General features: G+C 40.7%; 1 protein-coding gene across 1 annotated transcript; it reads left to right on the top strand.

The window, feature by feature from the left end:
- The first annotated feature begins 969 nt into the window (after window positions 1-969).
- LOC128890490 (hyaluronan mediated motility receptor-like) lies at window positions 970-6,279 on the top strand. Its single transcript, XM_054149037.1, has 13 exons — window positions 970-1,193; window positions 2,425-2,594; window positions 2,687-2,965; window positions 3,042-3,266; window positions 3,351-3,542; window positions 3,615-3,806; window positions 3,893-4,026; window positions 4,103-4,475; window positions 4,545-4,766; window positions 4,853-4,921; window positions 5,006-5,058; window positions 5,143-5,296; window positions 5,686-6,279. The coding sequence occupies exons 1-13, from the start codon at window positions 1,148-1,150 to the stop codon at window positions 5,869-5,871; spliced, it is 2,295 nt and encodes a 764-aa protein (XP_054005012.1). The 5' UTR covers window positions 970-1,147; the 3' UTR covers window positions 5,872-6,279.
- Window positions 6,280-15,709: the final 9,430 nt, after the last annotated feature.

Below are 15,709 nucleotides of genomic sequence, written 5' to 3'. Positions count from 1 at the left end.
TATACAGGGTTACACGTACAAGGTCACTTTTCAAAACTTTGATAAAATGACTGCAGTTTGCAATTGTGATAAATAATAACATAATGTTTATTCCAGTTTATTCCATTCGAAAAGGCGCTAAGTCGCTCTAGGAGAATACTAGTGGCGCCATCAGTGGAAAAATGCTCAAGTTTGTAATGAAAATAATTCACACTATTGCAGCTAAATGGCACTACTAACTAAATGGTTGATAATTATTACGAAATTAAATAACTATTTATAGAAATGATAATTGAATTGATATATTGTAATATTATAAAGCAAATTTAAGAAAAATAAAGAATAATTGTCTAAAAGATATCGGTGGCGCCACCTTATAAAAACAGTAGGAACTATTTTCACTACAAACTTGGGCGTTTTGCCACCGATGGCGCTACAGGTACTAAATCCGCTCACCGACCGGCTCACCGACCGGCTCACCGAGTGATGGCCTTTCTGGATGCACTCTATTATTGCCGGTTACGTACAGTTACGTTGCTTTTAATGCCTATATTTAGATGTTGCTACGAATAAACGAAGGGCGGAGGAGGTGGGTTAGCAAGCGTGACATAGGGTCCACAGGGACGATTTCTCTAAGGAACGACGAAAAAACGGGCGGTTAACTGTGATGCAGAGTCTCCATCTACTTCCAGTCGCGCAAGCGCATTGGTTTTAGCGTCAGTAAAGTATCTAATATTTTTGAGTCGCCCAAAAGAAAAATACAAGTATAATGAATTTGGACCAGGCATCGTTGACTATAACTACAGTACTGCGCGTTCAGCTTTTTTCGACGCGCATACACGAATGGGAGAAGAGTCTGGCATAACAGTATCGAATTGGCTGGTTGCATAACACGAGCCTGTTGATTCGCTCGTCCGTCCACGTTCAACTTTTAACCGTCAATTTTAAACGGCAAAACCGTTGCAGCTTTCCGTTACGTAGTGGACTGCGAAGTGGTGGTGGAACAACATTCGTGATTTAGAGTTCATAGGAAGAAGACGTACGAAGTGCATGGATAACTTTATCTTTTTACGAATCAATATCGGTTAAGTGCTCAGCAGTAAAATAGTGTTAACGTCGCTTCTACTGATTGTGTATTTTTCCTAAAATAAATTAAAAGACTTCAACAATGTCGTTCTCAAAAGCAAGAATCCAAAGATTTAACGAATTTGAAAGTGAGTACAGAGGTTTTTCAATTACATTTCTTTAGCGCGAACACGATATTGAACATATTCATATCTTCTTGTTTTTAGATTAAGAAGCAGTTTAGTTGTATTTAAAAAATTGTAATTTCATTTGTATATTAGTAACGATTTCTATTTTATGTCAGGAATTTAATTAAAAATTCATTATTGAACTAAAAACCTCGTTTAATTATGATTATTCGGTTACTAATTCTTGTAGGATAAACATTTTTCTCACTGTAGATCGTTGTCATGATGGTTATTATCGCAGTTTGAGGTTGTTTTATTTCTAGCAAACAAAAATGTTTATATCTCAGAAACGGTTGACCTTCGGACCTATGTTTACTAAAGCTTTATATAAATATTGAATGCTTTTCTTTTAACACCCTGTATATATACTTCTGCTTTTCTAATTAAATTTCTGTGAAGGCTTTATAACGTATTCGATTGTTTTATTGGAAATGTTTATCACGATAACTTCAATCGAGACAGTGATCTGCAGTGAGATCTGTTATAAGGGCACCGTACCCGGCGATAATTGAAACTCGATTTTCTCGAAAACAAAGCCTCGCATGAAAAATGTTTCATCTGTATTTTCGACTTATTTTTTCACGTAGAATCTCACCCCCTTTTCGCTTGTACCATCAGTTACCAAACACCCTGTATACGTATAAATCGCTTCAATTGGAATATTGTATATGTATACGTAACGGTTTTTATCCTGCATGCAACGTATACTATATGTATTTTGGGACAAGTATACTCCGTACGGTTTTTCGCACTTTAATTATTTGGCGCGAAACTCTGTCGAGTTTTTTGTTTTTATATAAACTAGTGTTAGATTGAAATGCAAGAGAGAAATAATGTACAAGGATATTTAATTTTTTAAATGCTGCATGAGAGAATAACAGCGCAGAGGGTAGAGATAAAGGAAAATAGAATGGAGGGGTCGATTTGGTTGGGGTACGATGTGAGCAGTCGTTAGAGCGCACACCTGGTAATTCTATGACCCTACGGAGACGTAACCGTCTTCGTTTAGAGGGCTTCAAGTCCGAGGGGCCCAAAGGTTCCTTTCAATTCCAATGCTCTGACTTTCCAATATAATTGAGCGTTATTCCGACAACTTCGAATAAATCTAATCGATCAATGCTCAACTCCGCTGCCACTGAAATAATCGTACAGACGTTCTTAAATTTCTATTTAAAACGGGAATTATTTACAGATGAAGTTCCTCCACCCGGAGCTTACGATCCTAAATTCGACGTTAAGGTTAAAGGTATCGTTATCGAGAAATCAGACAGATTTCATGATAACAAAAGCGTAGTCAGCGCTGAACACGATTTATCAGTTTCTGCTAAAAGTAGGAGCAACGTTGTTGCGAGTTTTAGAACGGTGAGAAACCAGAACTTAATTAAAATATTACGACGTCTCCCATTAAAATATCGAATAAATATTAATTTCAATGAAATTGTGTTTATTCGTAGCCACAACTTCCGCGTAAAAAGGTATCCCCGAGATCGTGTTCGAAAGCGAAGCCACGCGCGCTTATTCCAACCAGCACGAAGAAATTAAAATATAAACCTGAACATCAGCTTGCGGATCTTCAAGTGGAATGTACGAACAAAAACAAAACCATACAGGAGCACGAAAAGCTCATCGAGGATATGAAAACGGAATCGCGAATGTTAGAATTGCAATTGGAGGAGTTACGTCGAAAGCAAGCCGACACGGAGGATCAACACAGGAAAGACATAGAGACGATGGTTGGGGGGCATTTTTCGTAATTAAACATTTTTATTTTCATACGTTAGATTTTTAATTGACGATTTTTATCTCTAGGCTAAATTGCAGCAAGACGTATTGAATGGTCATGTTGAGAAACATCAATTAGAAATAGAGCATCTTCGTTGTCAATTGTTAGAAGTTTCGGATGAGAAAGAACGGGAAATTCAAGCTAGAAAAGCGGTAGAAGAAGACCTTAGGAATCGGATTGCGGGCTTTACGCAAAGAATAGTCGAGTTAGAAGCCGAATTGGTCGATGAGAAACGCGCCAACGAAGAAAAAGTAAATGAACACTAATGTCGAGAAATGATTTGTTGGAAACATTATAGTCTAGTCACTTTAGATACGACTACTTTTGGTTCGCAGATCCAGGCACTCGAAGCGCAAATAGAAGAACTTTTAAAAAAGTTGCAAGATTTAACGGAAAGACACAAATGCGAAGTCAGTTTGTTAGAACAGGATAAATCTGAATTGAATTCTTTCATTAATCATTTAACCGACGAAATCGCGGAATGCGAAGAAAGAATGAAAAAAACGATCGCCGAGAGCGACGAGAAAGTAAGCAGGTCTCGTGTCAAGTTTTGTTTAAGTGTATCTGTCTTTATGTTTAACGTATAGTTGTTAACGCAGGTAAACGCGATCAAAGAAGCAAAAGCTACTGTAGAAGAAGAAATGCGATTAACCGTGGAAAGATACAAAGCATCTTTGGCGCGAGTAGAAATGGAACGAACAGCATTAGACGAAAAACTAGCGCAGAAAGATGCTGAGATTAATAGACTTTCTGCGATCCTTGAAGAATTAAAGTCTTCTGCAGAAACTCAGGTAATTAATGCGACGCTAATTAGTGATACTAATAAATTAATAAAATTAGTAACATTAACTTTAGTTATTCGATGTGCAAAAATTAGGAAAGCTTCAGTCAAAGTTTGCAAATGGAGTTAGATCGTGCCGAAACTGAATTAGCTGGAAAAAAGGAGGAACTGAGGGCTTTAAAAGATCAGATTCGATCGGAAGCAGCAGAAATGGTGGCTAGAAGGAAGAGGTACAACTTTTTAATCGTATATGTATTTATGACTTGTTTGTATACAGGCCTTTAACAATATTAAAATATTGGTTAGATTCGAAGTTATAATGGCAGAAAATCAAGCATCGGTTGCTGCTTTAACTAAACGTTTAGCGCAAAGCAATGCCGAAATAGAACGGTTGCAACGCGAGCTGAAACGTGGCGAAGACTGTATAAACGAGCATCGCGATTTATTGAGTATCATGCATAACAATTCACAAATGGTACACGTACAAGTACACACCTTAATGGAGCAGTTAGATGCTAATAAAGGATTAGTTAACCAACTAGAAGCTGAGAGTTTAAGCGAGGTGGAGTCGATCAGAACTATATTTGAAGCTAAAATCGAAGATTTAAAACAAATAGTAACAAACGAAGTAACGAAATTAAAGGATGATTGCGATATAAAAGATGCTGATAATGCTGAGGTATGTTCGCCACATATTTTCGACAATCATTATAGATGAAACTAATAGTAATTTAATTTGTAATATTAGATGAAGAAACAACTTCACGAAATGGCTGATCACCTCAACGAAGCGCAAAGCGTGCTACTCAAAATGGAAGAAAGGTACGATGCTCAAGAGTTGGAAATTTCTCGAGTGGAACTGCTCAACGTTAAGCTTAACGATCAGCTGAAAGCTAGCAAAGAAGCTCTGGAGGAAACTACCAAATTTTTTGAGACGCAATCCGCAAACCATAAAATCGCGTTGAGCGAGGTACGTTTTCGATATTTATATACGTTATATTTTTGTTGTATAATGCAATGAGAGTAGTACTATCTATCGTTATATAATATTTTTAGGCAAATGCTAAAATTCAAGAGCTGTCCGATAAAATTAAAAGTCTCGAAGAAAAAGATAATATTATACAGGTAATTGTTATTTTACATAAATGCTTTCAATAGATAAAAAATAATCAAAACATTAATCGATATTAAAATATTATTTCTGTACAGGATAAAACCAAGTCTCTTGAATATGAAAGAGCCTCTCGAGAAGCGGCCGAAGAGTAAGTATTCTTCGTACGCATCATGCGTTTCGCAAATTCTGTTCATTAGGCAATGAAGTAACAAGTCTTGTTTTATTTACTTAGGAAAATAAAAAATCTTCTTGAACACAACGAGCGTCTCGCAAAAGATTACCAAGAGATTAGTGAGAAGTATGCCGAATTACTTGGTCATCAAAATCATAAACAAAGAATTAAACACGTGTCTCAATTAAAGGATAAAATTAACCAACTAGAACAGGTGCGTCTGATCGTCTTTCTTGGACTTGCAATCAGTTTATATTCGATATACTTGATTCTTAAACCATCACCGCGGTATTATTAATATTTAATGTTTGTAGAATAAATTAGTCGATAAGTTTATTAAACATTCACAGTTCTATTTTGTTATCGTGGTACACTTAGGTCAGTAAATTTTGCGTGAATATTTGTTATTTAGTCCACATATATTATTTATTAATGTAAGTATACATGTGGATCAGGAATATTTGCTTCATCGAAAGTAGTGCGCACTTAAATAAATGTTCTTGCTTTACAAAGAAAAGCATACGACTTTCTTTTTCGTTTTTTCCATTTATTAACCAGTTGTAAATTAAATTCGAAGTGGTAAAATTTAGTATATATTTTTAGGACTTGCGCGTCAAAATACGGATAACAGAACAACAGCAAAAAATCATAGAAAAACTGAAAGCAGAAGAAAAACGTACGCACAGTAAAGGGAAGGAAAATATGTTAGGAATTCCGAAGAGCGCTCACGCAACGCCCGTTTCTTCCCCGCATAAATCATTGACTCCTCTGAGAGATCGAAACGATTAGTAGTTGTCATTATTATAGGTAGAATGTCTATTTATAATTATAATAAATTCATGTTAATTGAAATTATTGTAGAAGTAACTGTAATCCAACTATACATGCACTGATTCATATGAATATGTATCGTACATTAGTACTAAAGTTCACAGCAAGTTCTGTTAGGAGAAAATTTTCAAATCAGTATCTGGTGGACTATAGTGTATTTCTATATTAGTAACATGTTAATCCTAACAAGCTTAATATCGAGTTTACGTATCCAACGCATTTTACGTGAAATGAAATGTTCAGTTTGGTAGGTTCCGTTAAAAGTCTGTGATGATTATGTTTAGTTGTAAAGTTTATATTTTTAAGCAATATGGAATATCTACTTGTACATGCAATTTGTAAGCTCAACGTTAAAAAAAAAAAGAATTTTATTTATACGATAAATTTATTTTCCAATCAATATTCAATATATCTAACATTTATATAGAAGGAAAATGTTTCTCAACCCGTTAACCGTAAACCCGTTTCTCGTTTAGAAACGCAGCCCGTTGCATGTAGTAACAAATATGTAGAGACGAATGAATTCATCTTACCTATACCAAATGCGAATACGTTTTAATTATGTTCTAATACAAATGTAACGATAGAATTAAAGACTGGAATTCATCGATAAATAAAGAATTTATTTGGAACGAATCGCGATCAAAGAGGTGAATTTTTATGTTCCTTACCGGCACCAAGAAATTATTTCGAATGATTATACAAGTTCAAAATTTAATTACCCGCGCATCCCTATGGGGAACTATAGTATGTGGCACCATCGATGGGAAAACGCCCAAGTTTGTCCTCGAATAGTTCCTCTTTTTAACGCTAGATAGCGTCATTTGTATGTTGAAATTTTTTTTATTATTATATGCAATAACAAATAAGTGAACCAGCAATGTGATATTAAAATTTGAATGAAAGCCATTTTTTTAACTCTTAAATTATTTGTTTCTTTAAAGTAAAAAATACATGGCGCCATCTATCCGTTGGAACTGGTCTGGAACTGGTCTGGAACTGGTCTGCTTATTTTAACTTGTACTAATGAATTTTAATCTCCCAGTGTTTGTTTTATGACTACAAGTTTATTATTAAACGGAATAAAATAGATTATATAAGTACTTTTTAATTTTTTCTGTAATGTCGATAATTTTAGTTCCACCTTCTCACCGCTAGATGCCTATACCGTCACTTGCCACGTTTTTGACCATTAGCGGCAAGGAACACTTACAATATGTAATTAGAGAGTACAATGAAAAAAGTGTTTATATAAAGAAATTTGAACTTATAATTTATATAATCAGTAGAAGTAATTTCTTGTAACTTGTTTAATAAAGCTTGGCGCTCAGGTCGTTGTCTGTTAACAATACGTCTAGAGCCTGTCAAGCCGCAACATTGATTTTGGGGGTACCCTTCGATTGGGACCCTGAGCAGATGTTTTCTTCTGTTCACAGAGTAATTCCGGCACCGGTAGGTGTTGGTCAAAATCACGACAAGAGAGACGCTGCACCCCTGGAAGGGGGTGGACGCGAATAGAATAATTTTATCCGTTAATTCGTTTGGTCGAATGGAAAGACGGGAAACGCAGGATCCTGGCGCACTTAAAGGGGGATGGAGCCTCCCTCGGGCGTCGATGCTGACCACTGGGGGTAATTATCGTGCCCCGTGGAAAGCTCTCACGCTCAAACCCTTCCGTTTGGTCTCGCAGACTCTGATCACAACCCTTAAGGTAGCCCCTGCGTCGCGCGTCGGCGAGAGTCTACGACCGGTAATTTTTCTGCAACGATCCGCGCACCTCTCCTCTCGTTCTCGGTTTATTTCCCTCCTTCTTTCGACGGTACAGGGGTGCCTCGTTCGAGGAAGCGCAGAACAAACAGGGCCTTTCCATCCTGGTCATTTCGAAGCGAATCGGGGTCAACTGTGAAAGTAGGGTCACTCGTCAGGGCACGCTTCGCCGGTGCAGCGAAATCGATTTTTGTAAGAACCATCCTCTCGGTATTTGTACAGTGACCGTAATGTTAGGTTCGCTTTACTTTCGCTACATAGAAGAATGCATTACGTGCTATTTTTTCTTTTCGCTAAGAAAATTGGAAGATTAGCTCGTCTTTGGCGAAAATCACGTTTCAACTACGATCGTCACGAAACGGCAAGGATCGCGGATACCACGGCTATCCGATAATGCTCTACTATAACGAACACGACCCATGGGTATCTTATTTTCATCCTTTATTTCTGGAAGTGTCAACCACTGGTACATGGTCAACTACTACCGCCACTTTTACCTTGCAAAACGCTTACTTGTTTTGTAATTAATCCGCAACGTTATTTTTACCATAACCCGCTATAATTACATCGTGTCCGGTTCTACGAGTTCCAGGAGACGTTAGATGGTCTTACGCAAGCCGTGTATCGTCTTTCCGTCCTCGTCGAGTTCGCGAGCTGTCATCGCGAAGGAGAACATCGTAGCTGATTCCTGAGACGCGTCGAACTTTCAGTCGTTGTGCAATTAAGTGCGTGCAAATTCCACTGCTAATCCGACATACTTACTTTAAACGCGTTACGTGAATACGTAGGAACCTGCCGAGTAATCCCGCACGCGTGACGCTGTAATTAAATATTTGTAAACAGAGGAAATGGAGCACTCCAACGCGAGCACTCGAGTTGCCGACTAATTAGGGCGGCGATGAACTTAATCGCGTTGCCCGAGTTTGTCACAAAGGTGTCCAAGAGCCAAGAACATTCGAGGCTTTGAATTTCAACCCTGGAAAACTAATTTTTCGTTTTTCCGATCGACCTTGTCCGAGGTCTTTCCGCGACCTGCAGTATCGCGGAAGGCAGGAAAGTTTCACAGCGAGAGATTTACCAAGTTGTCAGCGAAAATCTCATTTCGCTTCTAACCTTCGACACTTGGGATTGCGGGACCACGCGCTTGCACGTGTACGTATCGATCCTGGCGTGATGCGATTCTCGGTGTGAATAAATTTCCACCGATATTGTCCGTACGAACATAAAAGTCTTTCTTAAACGTACTGTGCTAGCCAAATCGACTGCACGATATCCATGTTCTCGTTATTGCTTATGCGTCTCAGCTGTTTGGTACGGCGCGCAGTTAGCGAAGTGGCTGCGAAACAAATCTCTTGGTCTGTAAGGGGTAAGAGGGTTAAGTAACGGGCGACGCTTTAAATCAGGCTAAACGAATTTCGCTCGCGGCTGTCGCGAGCTCGCATTCTCGTCTTTACGAGCGGCCGAACGTCGCCAGCGAAACAAAGAGTGAGAGAAACAGAGAAGAAAGGAAAAAATCGATAGGACGCGAGAGATGAAATCTCGTCTAAAGACGGAGATACGAATGGAATCAGGACATGCGCTGGGATGGAGCAAAAATCATTTTGATAATGTAACACTCAAAAGTTGGTGGTTTCAGCCCTTTATAGGCTTTTACGCGTGAAATTTAAACTCGAATTAAAATGATGACGCGTTCAGTAATAAAAAGGCCGTTTTTTTTTTTAATAATTTCTGCAAATGTTCCTTATTGTAAAATCAAGGCTCGTCGTCCCACGCGATACATGTGTATCGACGAACCAGGTACGGGAATGTAACGGTTTCGCGAGGAGCATGATGTGTCGTTGGTTTCGTGACCGAGGGGACTCGGTTCGTGACTCATTCGTGACTGGGATTAGGATCTGACCTCGTCGTTGCACGAATTAACCATTACATTAAACTTGGAACGATAGCTGAAAAAGGGCTGAAGAAAGCGACGCGGAGTCGCCTCCACCGGTTAACGGGTCGAAATTATCGCGGGAAATTTGGCCGTTTATTGGGATAATAGAGAAAATTACTTTTTCGTCGTCTTTCGACGAGTGTGCACCTAAGTCGTGTCGCCGACGACGCCGACGCCGACGCTGACGTTGACGTCGACGCCGATGCCGACGCCACGGAGGGGATAAAAACGGCGGCGGACGATCATCGCCAGACTTTTGCGATTATACATACCACTTCGCTTAAAATCTCCGCCCTGATAAAAGTTCTGTTTGTCCGTCACTCGTTAAACAAAAATACAAATTTTTAATAGGTTTGTCGCACGCGTCGTAATATTCAGCATTAACTCGTTTCTTCTTCCGCGACCAGCTTCGAAAATGGCCGCTATCAAAGATCCTTCTTTGCTTTCGCGCGCCAAACTTCGAACGCATCTAATTTCGACGCTCGCACAGACGCATATATTTTCATACACGGAGAAGGGACAACCAAATTGGTGCAAGCTTGTTTAGCCGTAGAAAGTAATTCCAGTTCCGCTTCTCTGTTTGAGAATTAATGCTTCTAATGCATTTTCAAGTAAGCAATCTTTGTTGGTTCGTTCGTCCGCGACTAGGTTGCATCGTGCTAGGCGAAAGGACGGAAATAAAGCGACCACGAAATTCACGTTTGAACGATAGCAATGGAAAATGTGGGTGAGACGGATTCAAGGGAAATATTAACTGGCTCGAGGGATGGGCAAAGTCCTCGGTCGAGCGAAGTTCGCGGAAACCAAGAGAGACGAAAGAGTGGCAACGAAACGGGCCAAACGTGCTAGAGTTTCCCGTCACCGGGATCATGGCCGTCGTCCAAAATTGACTGTACGGTCGGCGTGTGACATTAATTTGCAGCTACATTAAATGCATCCCCACGTCGACGTTGTATCGATCATTTTCGTTCCGTCACGTGCTCGTTCTTGAACGCCTACGCGACACAGACTATCGCGGAACTTTTATCAACGTGGATAAAACGTCGCTCTCCTTCGATCAAACTTGGCGTACCTATGTCATCGAACGATGAAAACTACGTGGAATGTACTGCTAAGAATGATTAAGCGTACGCGTAAATGATCGCTTATCGTATAGAACGAGACGTTTATTTTATCCACAAGTATAATGCAAAAGGTGGTTTCGGTGAGAAAACGCGGAAGCCACGAACGATGCATTCGGTGTCCGCATGATGCATAGTATGTTTATACTAAACATGCTTTGGCGCTTGGAACCGCAACTCTCCGCAACCAATTTTTCTTCGCTCAAATTCTGTATGATTCATGAATATGTAAATTGAAATCGAGGCCTATAAAATGCGTGGAAATTGCGAAATTGTTGCTAAAATGTTTCACGGTTCCCAAAATACCTTGGAAAAAATGTAAAAGCCGTTGGCATAGATATTTTCGGTAGTTTCTTTGATACATGTGTTACTTGTGGCCTCCGAGAAACCGCGAACTCTCGTTGAGAATTCTTACTCTGAACGAAGAAACATTGAATTAAACGTTTACAGCGCGTGTTCTCGCGTGTTCGATAATTAAAGCTGCGAAAGGGAAGCTGGCAAAGGTACCGAGTCGTCTGGTCCTGTCTCGACTCGTTTCGAGTTTCGACTTTCGACGTCGATTCGCGCGATTCACCGATGACTCAGTTTGGTTACTCTCTCCTCCGCCTTCGTTTCTCTGCGGGGGTGGACCGTGCCATGGGATATCGGGTACGCAGCTGAAGACTTTGGTAAACATCTCGCGAAACGTGATTTTCAAGGTTCGTTAAGTCCGTCATAGATGTAGTAAGAGAAACGAGCCCCTGGGCGGTGGTACGAGGAAGCGAAGAATGCTCACGAAGAAACAGAGACGGTTCGGAAGGAAACGAGCGAGTAAGAGGGAATTTTCTTCGTGCGTAGACGAATGTAAGTACATATGTTCAGTGCGCGTTTATGTTCCGTGGATGAGCGTTACGAGAGGAGGAGGAACGGAGCGATACGAAGAACGCGGCAAGCCGAAGAGAGAAAGAGCGACAAAGAGAAATAGGCGGAATGAGTTCATCTCCGTTATATGCAACGAGCTAAGTTAACTCGTACATCCTTCTTAACGCGCATAACATAGCGATTATGCGAGTCGTACCGTGCCTGCCGAACGACGACTATAATCGCTGCGAGCGATGCGCGATTGTCGAAACGACTGCGTAGTGCGTACCAATGTCATCGCTCGGGCTCGGGAGGTCTCTGGAATTTCGAAAGTGATCGTGGTTTGTCTCGAAAAAAAAAAAGAGGACTATCGTCGTTTAATTTCCACCCGACTTGACATTTCAGCCTGATCGGGAATGGAGAACGGAGAATGGTATAACTCGATACATATTCAAAAGGACAGTTGACAGAGATTCGAGTAGCTTCTTGTAGGTGAGACTTTTCACGTGAGCTTTTGCATCGCTGACTTCGAATTTTGAGCTTTTCATTCGATGTTCTTCCTGGCTATAGGATAACGCGGCGATGATTTACTCTTTTGGAAATAAAACAATTCGCGCATCAAATCGGCCGATGCGCGATGGAATGAAATCACACTCAAATGATATTTTGGATCGATGGCAAAAGCGAGTTATCGAAAAAAGCAGTGAAACAGCCGCTCGGTCCGTTTACCGTTCTGAATGATGCCCATTGTTCTCGTTTCGCTTTGATCGCAATATAACGTTGTTTATCTCCGAATATTGTTCACTATTTATATGCACAACAGGGCCTGGAATGCACCGCGTTACATTTTGATCGTGGCAATGCGAATGCCCTTATCGAAGCAGGGCTCGTTTCGCGCCACGTGCAAGCGCGGTTGAAGCTGTGTGAGCCGTGCGAGTACACCGCAGAGTGGAAGCACACCCACACGGCCGACCGAATGAAAGGGAATATGTGGAATGGTAATCCCCACTCGTTCGTCCGGTGTTACGTCACCGAAATATTTTGGACGATGCTGGAATACGAAGACTTGTTCGCCGCGAGTTTCGTCGAAAAATACGAGCCAAGAAAACGTTTAGCTCGAGCGTATTTTGCGTGACAGCAACCAGGCCGCCGTGTAAATTCCTTGTTCTATAGTTACAATGGTCTAAATAATGATAAGTTCTCTATTCGCACAATTCGTTTACCAATTTTATCTCTGTTCACATCCTTGGAAACACCACGACGCACGCTATTGTTTCGCGTTCGTTTGTTTTAACAAGAGCTTCCGCTGTCATTTGCGTTTCTGTAGCGTACAAGGTAAAAAGCGTAACTCCCTCTTATTCTACATTTTAATTAAATACATTGTCTACGATCTCGACTACGTTTCGTACCGTACCTCCATTTCTACAATTTCTATCAAATACAAAGTTGCTAACTGTCCGATCGAAACAAGTTTACAACGCACGCAGCTTTTCAATGAAATCTATTTAACATCGTTCAGCTTGCGGTTATCCAACTTTTAATTAAAACAATTACGGTTACTTTAACATGGAGGAATAAAAAGTAAACAACCCGTTAGAACGTTTTCCAAGCGTCGATACAGTCTTTACGTTGACGTTAATTTTCAACGATGTTGATTAAGGTCGAATTGTGTTTTATGAACACGTAACGCCGTACGTAGTAATCAGATTCGATAACGCGAGTTACATTTTATCGTTACTAAAAATGTATCGAAACCGTTACATAACTGAAATGCTTCTTCTGTTGCACTTTGACCTCGTGACTCGATCAAAGATTTTATCTGCTCCCGTACGTTTTACTATGCGCGTACATTGTAATATCTGGACGATGTTAATTTTAGAATTTTGTAATCGATGCTATGCGACATTTCGCGACACCGAGACGCGTGGCTGGCCAAAGATCAAATGAAAACTTGATTCGAACAAAGCGGCGCCAATAAATACGTGTACTCTGTTTCGTGACAACCTAACTCCAAGCCAAACAACTACGGACGATGTATTTCGGTGATTTCTAACGACTACTTCCATAAATCAATGGACCCTTAATCCATTTTTAAGAATCTAATCCATAACGTAGAATTGGTCGAAGTACTCTGACAATGAGATGGATACTGGATTGTCTAAAATTCGATGTCCATAATGCATTCGCTGTACGGAAAGATTACGGTACAAAAGTTAAAAGAAAGGAAATACAATGTGAAAGGTGGTGTAGGTGGTCGCTAGAAGTGTATCTAAAGTTCTGGACGCCAGCCATTTCCTAATTGTGTAACCTTTCTGGCGTCTAGCCTGGCAAAGGTCTAATAGATCTAATAGGTCAGATAGAACAGTCTGCTCTTGCATCTGTGACCAGCATTCTGGCTCACCTTGACGCGTGTAGACGCGATTGCACGCGCGTACGAGTTCATTCTCTAATTAACACACACACACACACACACAGCCTCGTGGAAAGTAAAGTAAACGTACGCTGATTATATTCTTTCGTAAAAGACACAATGGTCCAAGTTGGCCAGTTTCGGTACTCGTTGTAAAAGTACAATTTTTGCGTAATATACGCACGATAATCCAAGCTCTTTTCTCTACAAGTAATGTTGCTGGTACAGAGAGCCACAATGCTGCATTTCGTCCCGAATCTACAAGTTGAACTCATTAGTAAGGTTTACCTAGCAGACCCTGCCTTAGACGCCACAGACGTGTGCTATTAATTGGTTGCTGAACACAACTGTTTGTCTTCAATTACTCGATAGTTTATTAGTACGTAATTAGTTTGGACAGATTGTTCATAAGATTAATAGCGTCACGGCTGACACCGAGGGTATCGTAGATGAATGTTACCGATGAGTTCAACTAACAGATCCAAAACAAAATGCATTAATTACCAAGACTATTAGTAGCACTGAATCATACATTAATAGCGAGAGAACGATTAAAGGTCAACCTCTCTGACGTTCCTGCTATAGCAAACATTTGGTAGATCGAGAAAACGTAAAACCATATTGTATACTTAAAGATACTTTATCTCGGTACACCGCGTAGGTACGTTGTCCTTTTATTTGGCCATTCGAAAGAGGTTACGCGCATGTAGTATGCGTAACCTGGCCGGTAGTTTCTCTGCTCCATTTCCGGTGATTTATCAAAGGCTTCGAGAGATCGTCTTTCTCTCCTAGAAATATACCCTCGCGCGATGACGGAAAAACACGAGTACACGCGACTCGATTTGAGAAAAATTGAACCAAGGTTCAAGTATTTAAAATAAATGCCTCGACCTGTTTCCTTGGATGGCCATCTCGAGATTCGGAGGAAGTGAATGCTCGAGAGACGTAGAACCAACACTTTTGCAAGGTAGCCTGATTTCTGACAATGAATCTTTGTAGAAGCATCTTTTGCCGAAGCTTCCATTTATCTCTACGATGAAACATTCGGCTTAATAGCACGGTATCTCGTCGCGAGCGAACATTCTTTGCAACTCCTCGCATGACATTGGCGAACCGAATGGAATCTTTCGAGCGTCGATGAGTTTTTTCGAGGCAGAAAATTGGCGTGGCAGCGAACGTGTCGAACCGCCGCGCCGATCCATTTGATTACTTTCGCGAGATCGACCGTCCACGGTAGACGGTGGACGCCGCCGTCGCGTTCTCGATCCTCTTCGTATCGCGGAAAGTAGCTTAATACTCCGGGTGAATCTTGTCAACGTCGTTAGGAAAAAGATAAGATGGATCCGAGGCTGGAGTAGCGCCAAAACCGGTCTTATCGTAAAGAACGCGAGGACGCCGGCAATCCTTCTTTCGGTTTATATTAAATGCCGTGCAGCCCCTGCACCAACCTGTCTGCAAGAAATTATGCGCATGAATAAAGGTGCGCAGCCATTTTGGGGGTTGCTCGCTGCAACGTGCAAATAGGGAGGCCAGACGTCGTTCGCTTGTACCCTGGCGAACCGGATCGGAAGAATCAACATTGAGACTGGTCATGGTTCTTCTTTGAATACCCCATTGGAACAAGAAGCAATCTGGGGCCGATCAAAGGGCACGGACCGGACGAGCCACGAGATCGAGGGTCACGTATCCTCCGGAATCTCTTAGGCGACTGATCTTTATATTTAT

The sequence above is a fragment of the Hylaeus anthracinus genome, unplaced genomic scaffold, assembly GCF_026225885.1.
Source record: "Hylaeus anthracinus isolate JK02 unplaced genomic scaffold, UHH_iyHylAnth1.0_haploid 12000, whole genome shotgun sequence".
NCBI lineage: Eukaryota > Metazoa > Arthropoda > Insecta > Hymenoptera > Colletidae > Hylaeus > Hylaeus anthracinus.
Note: the sequence above shows the minus strand (reverse complement) of the source record. Positions and strands in the feature narration are given on the sequence as shown.

Coding starts and splice junctions, on each gene's coding strand:
- LOC128890490 (XM_054149037.1), top strand. CDS start 1,148: ATGTCGTTCTCAAAAGCAAGAATCCAAAGATTTAACGAATTTGAAA. Junction 2,595..2,686: donor TTGTTGCGAGTTTTAGAACG/GTGAGAAACCAG, acceptor GTTTATTCGTAG/CCACAACTTCCGCGTAAAAA. Junction 3,807..3,892: donor AGTCTTCTGCAGAAACTCAG/GTAATTAATGCG, acceptor TGCAAAAATTAG/GAAAGCTTCAGTCAAAGTTT.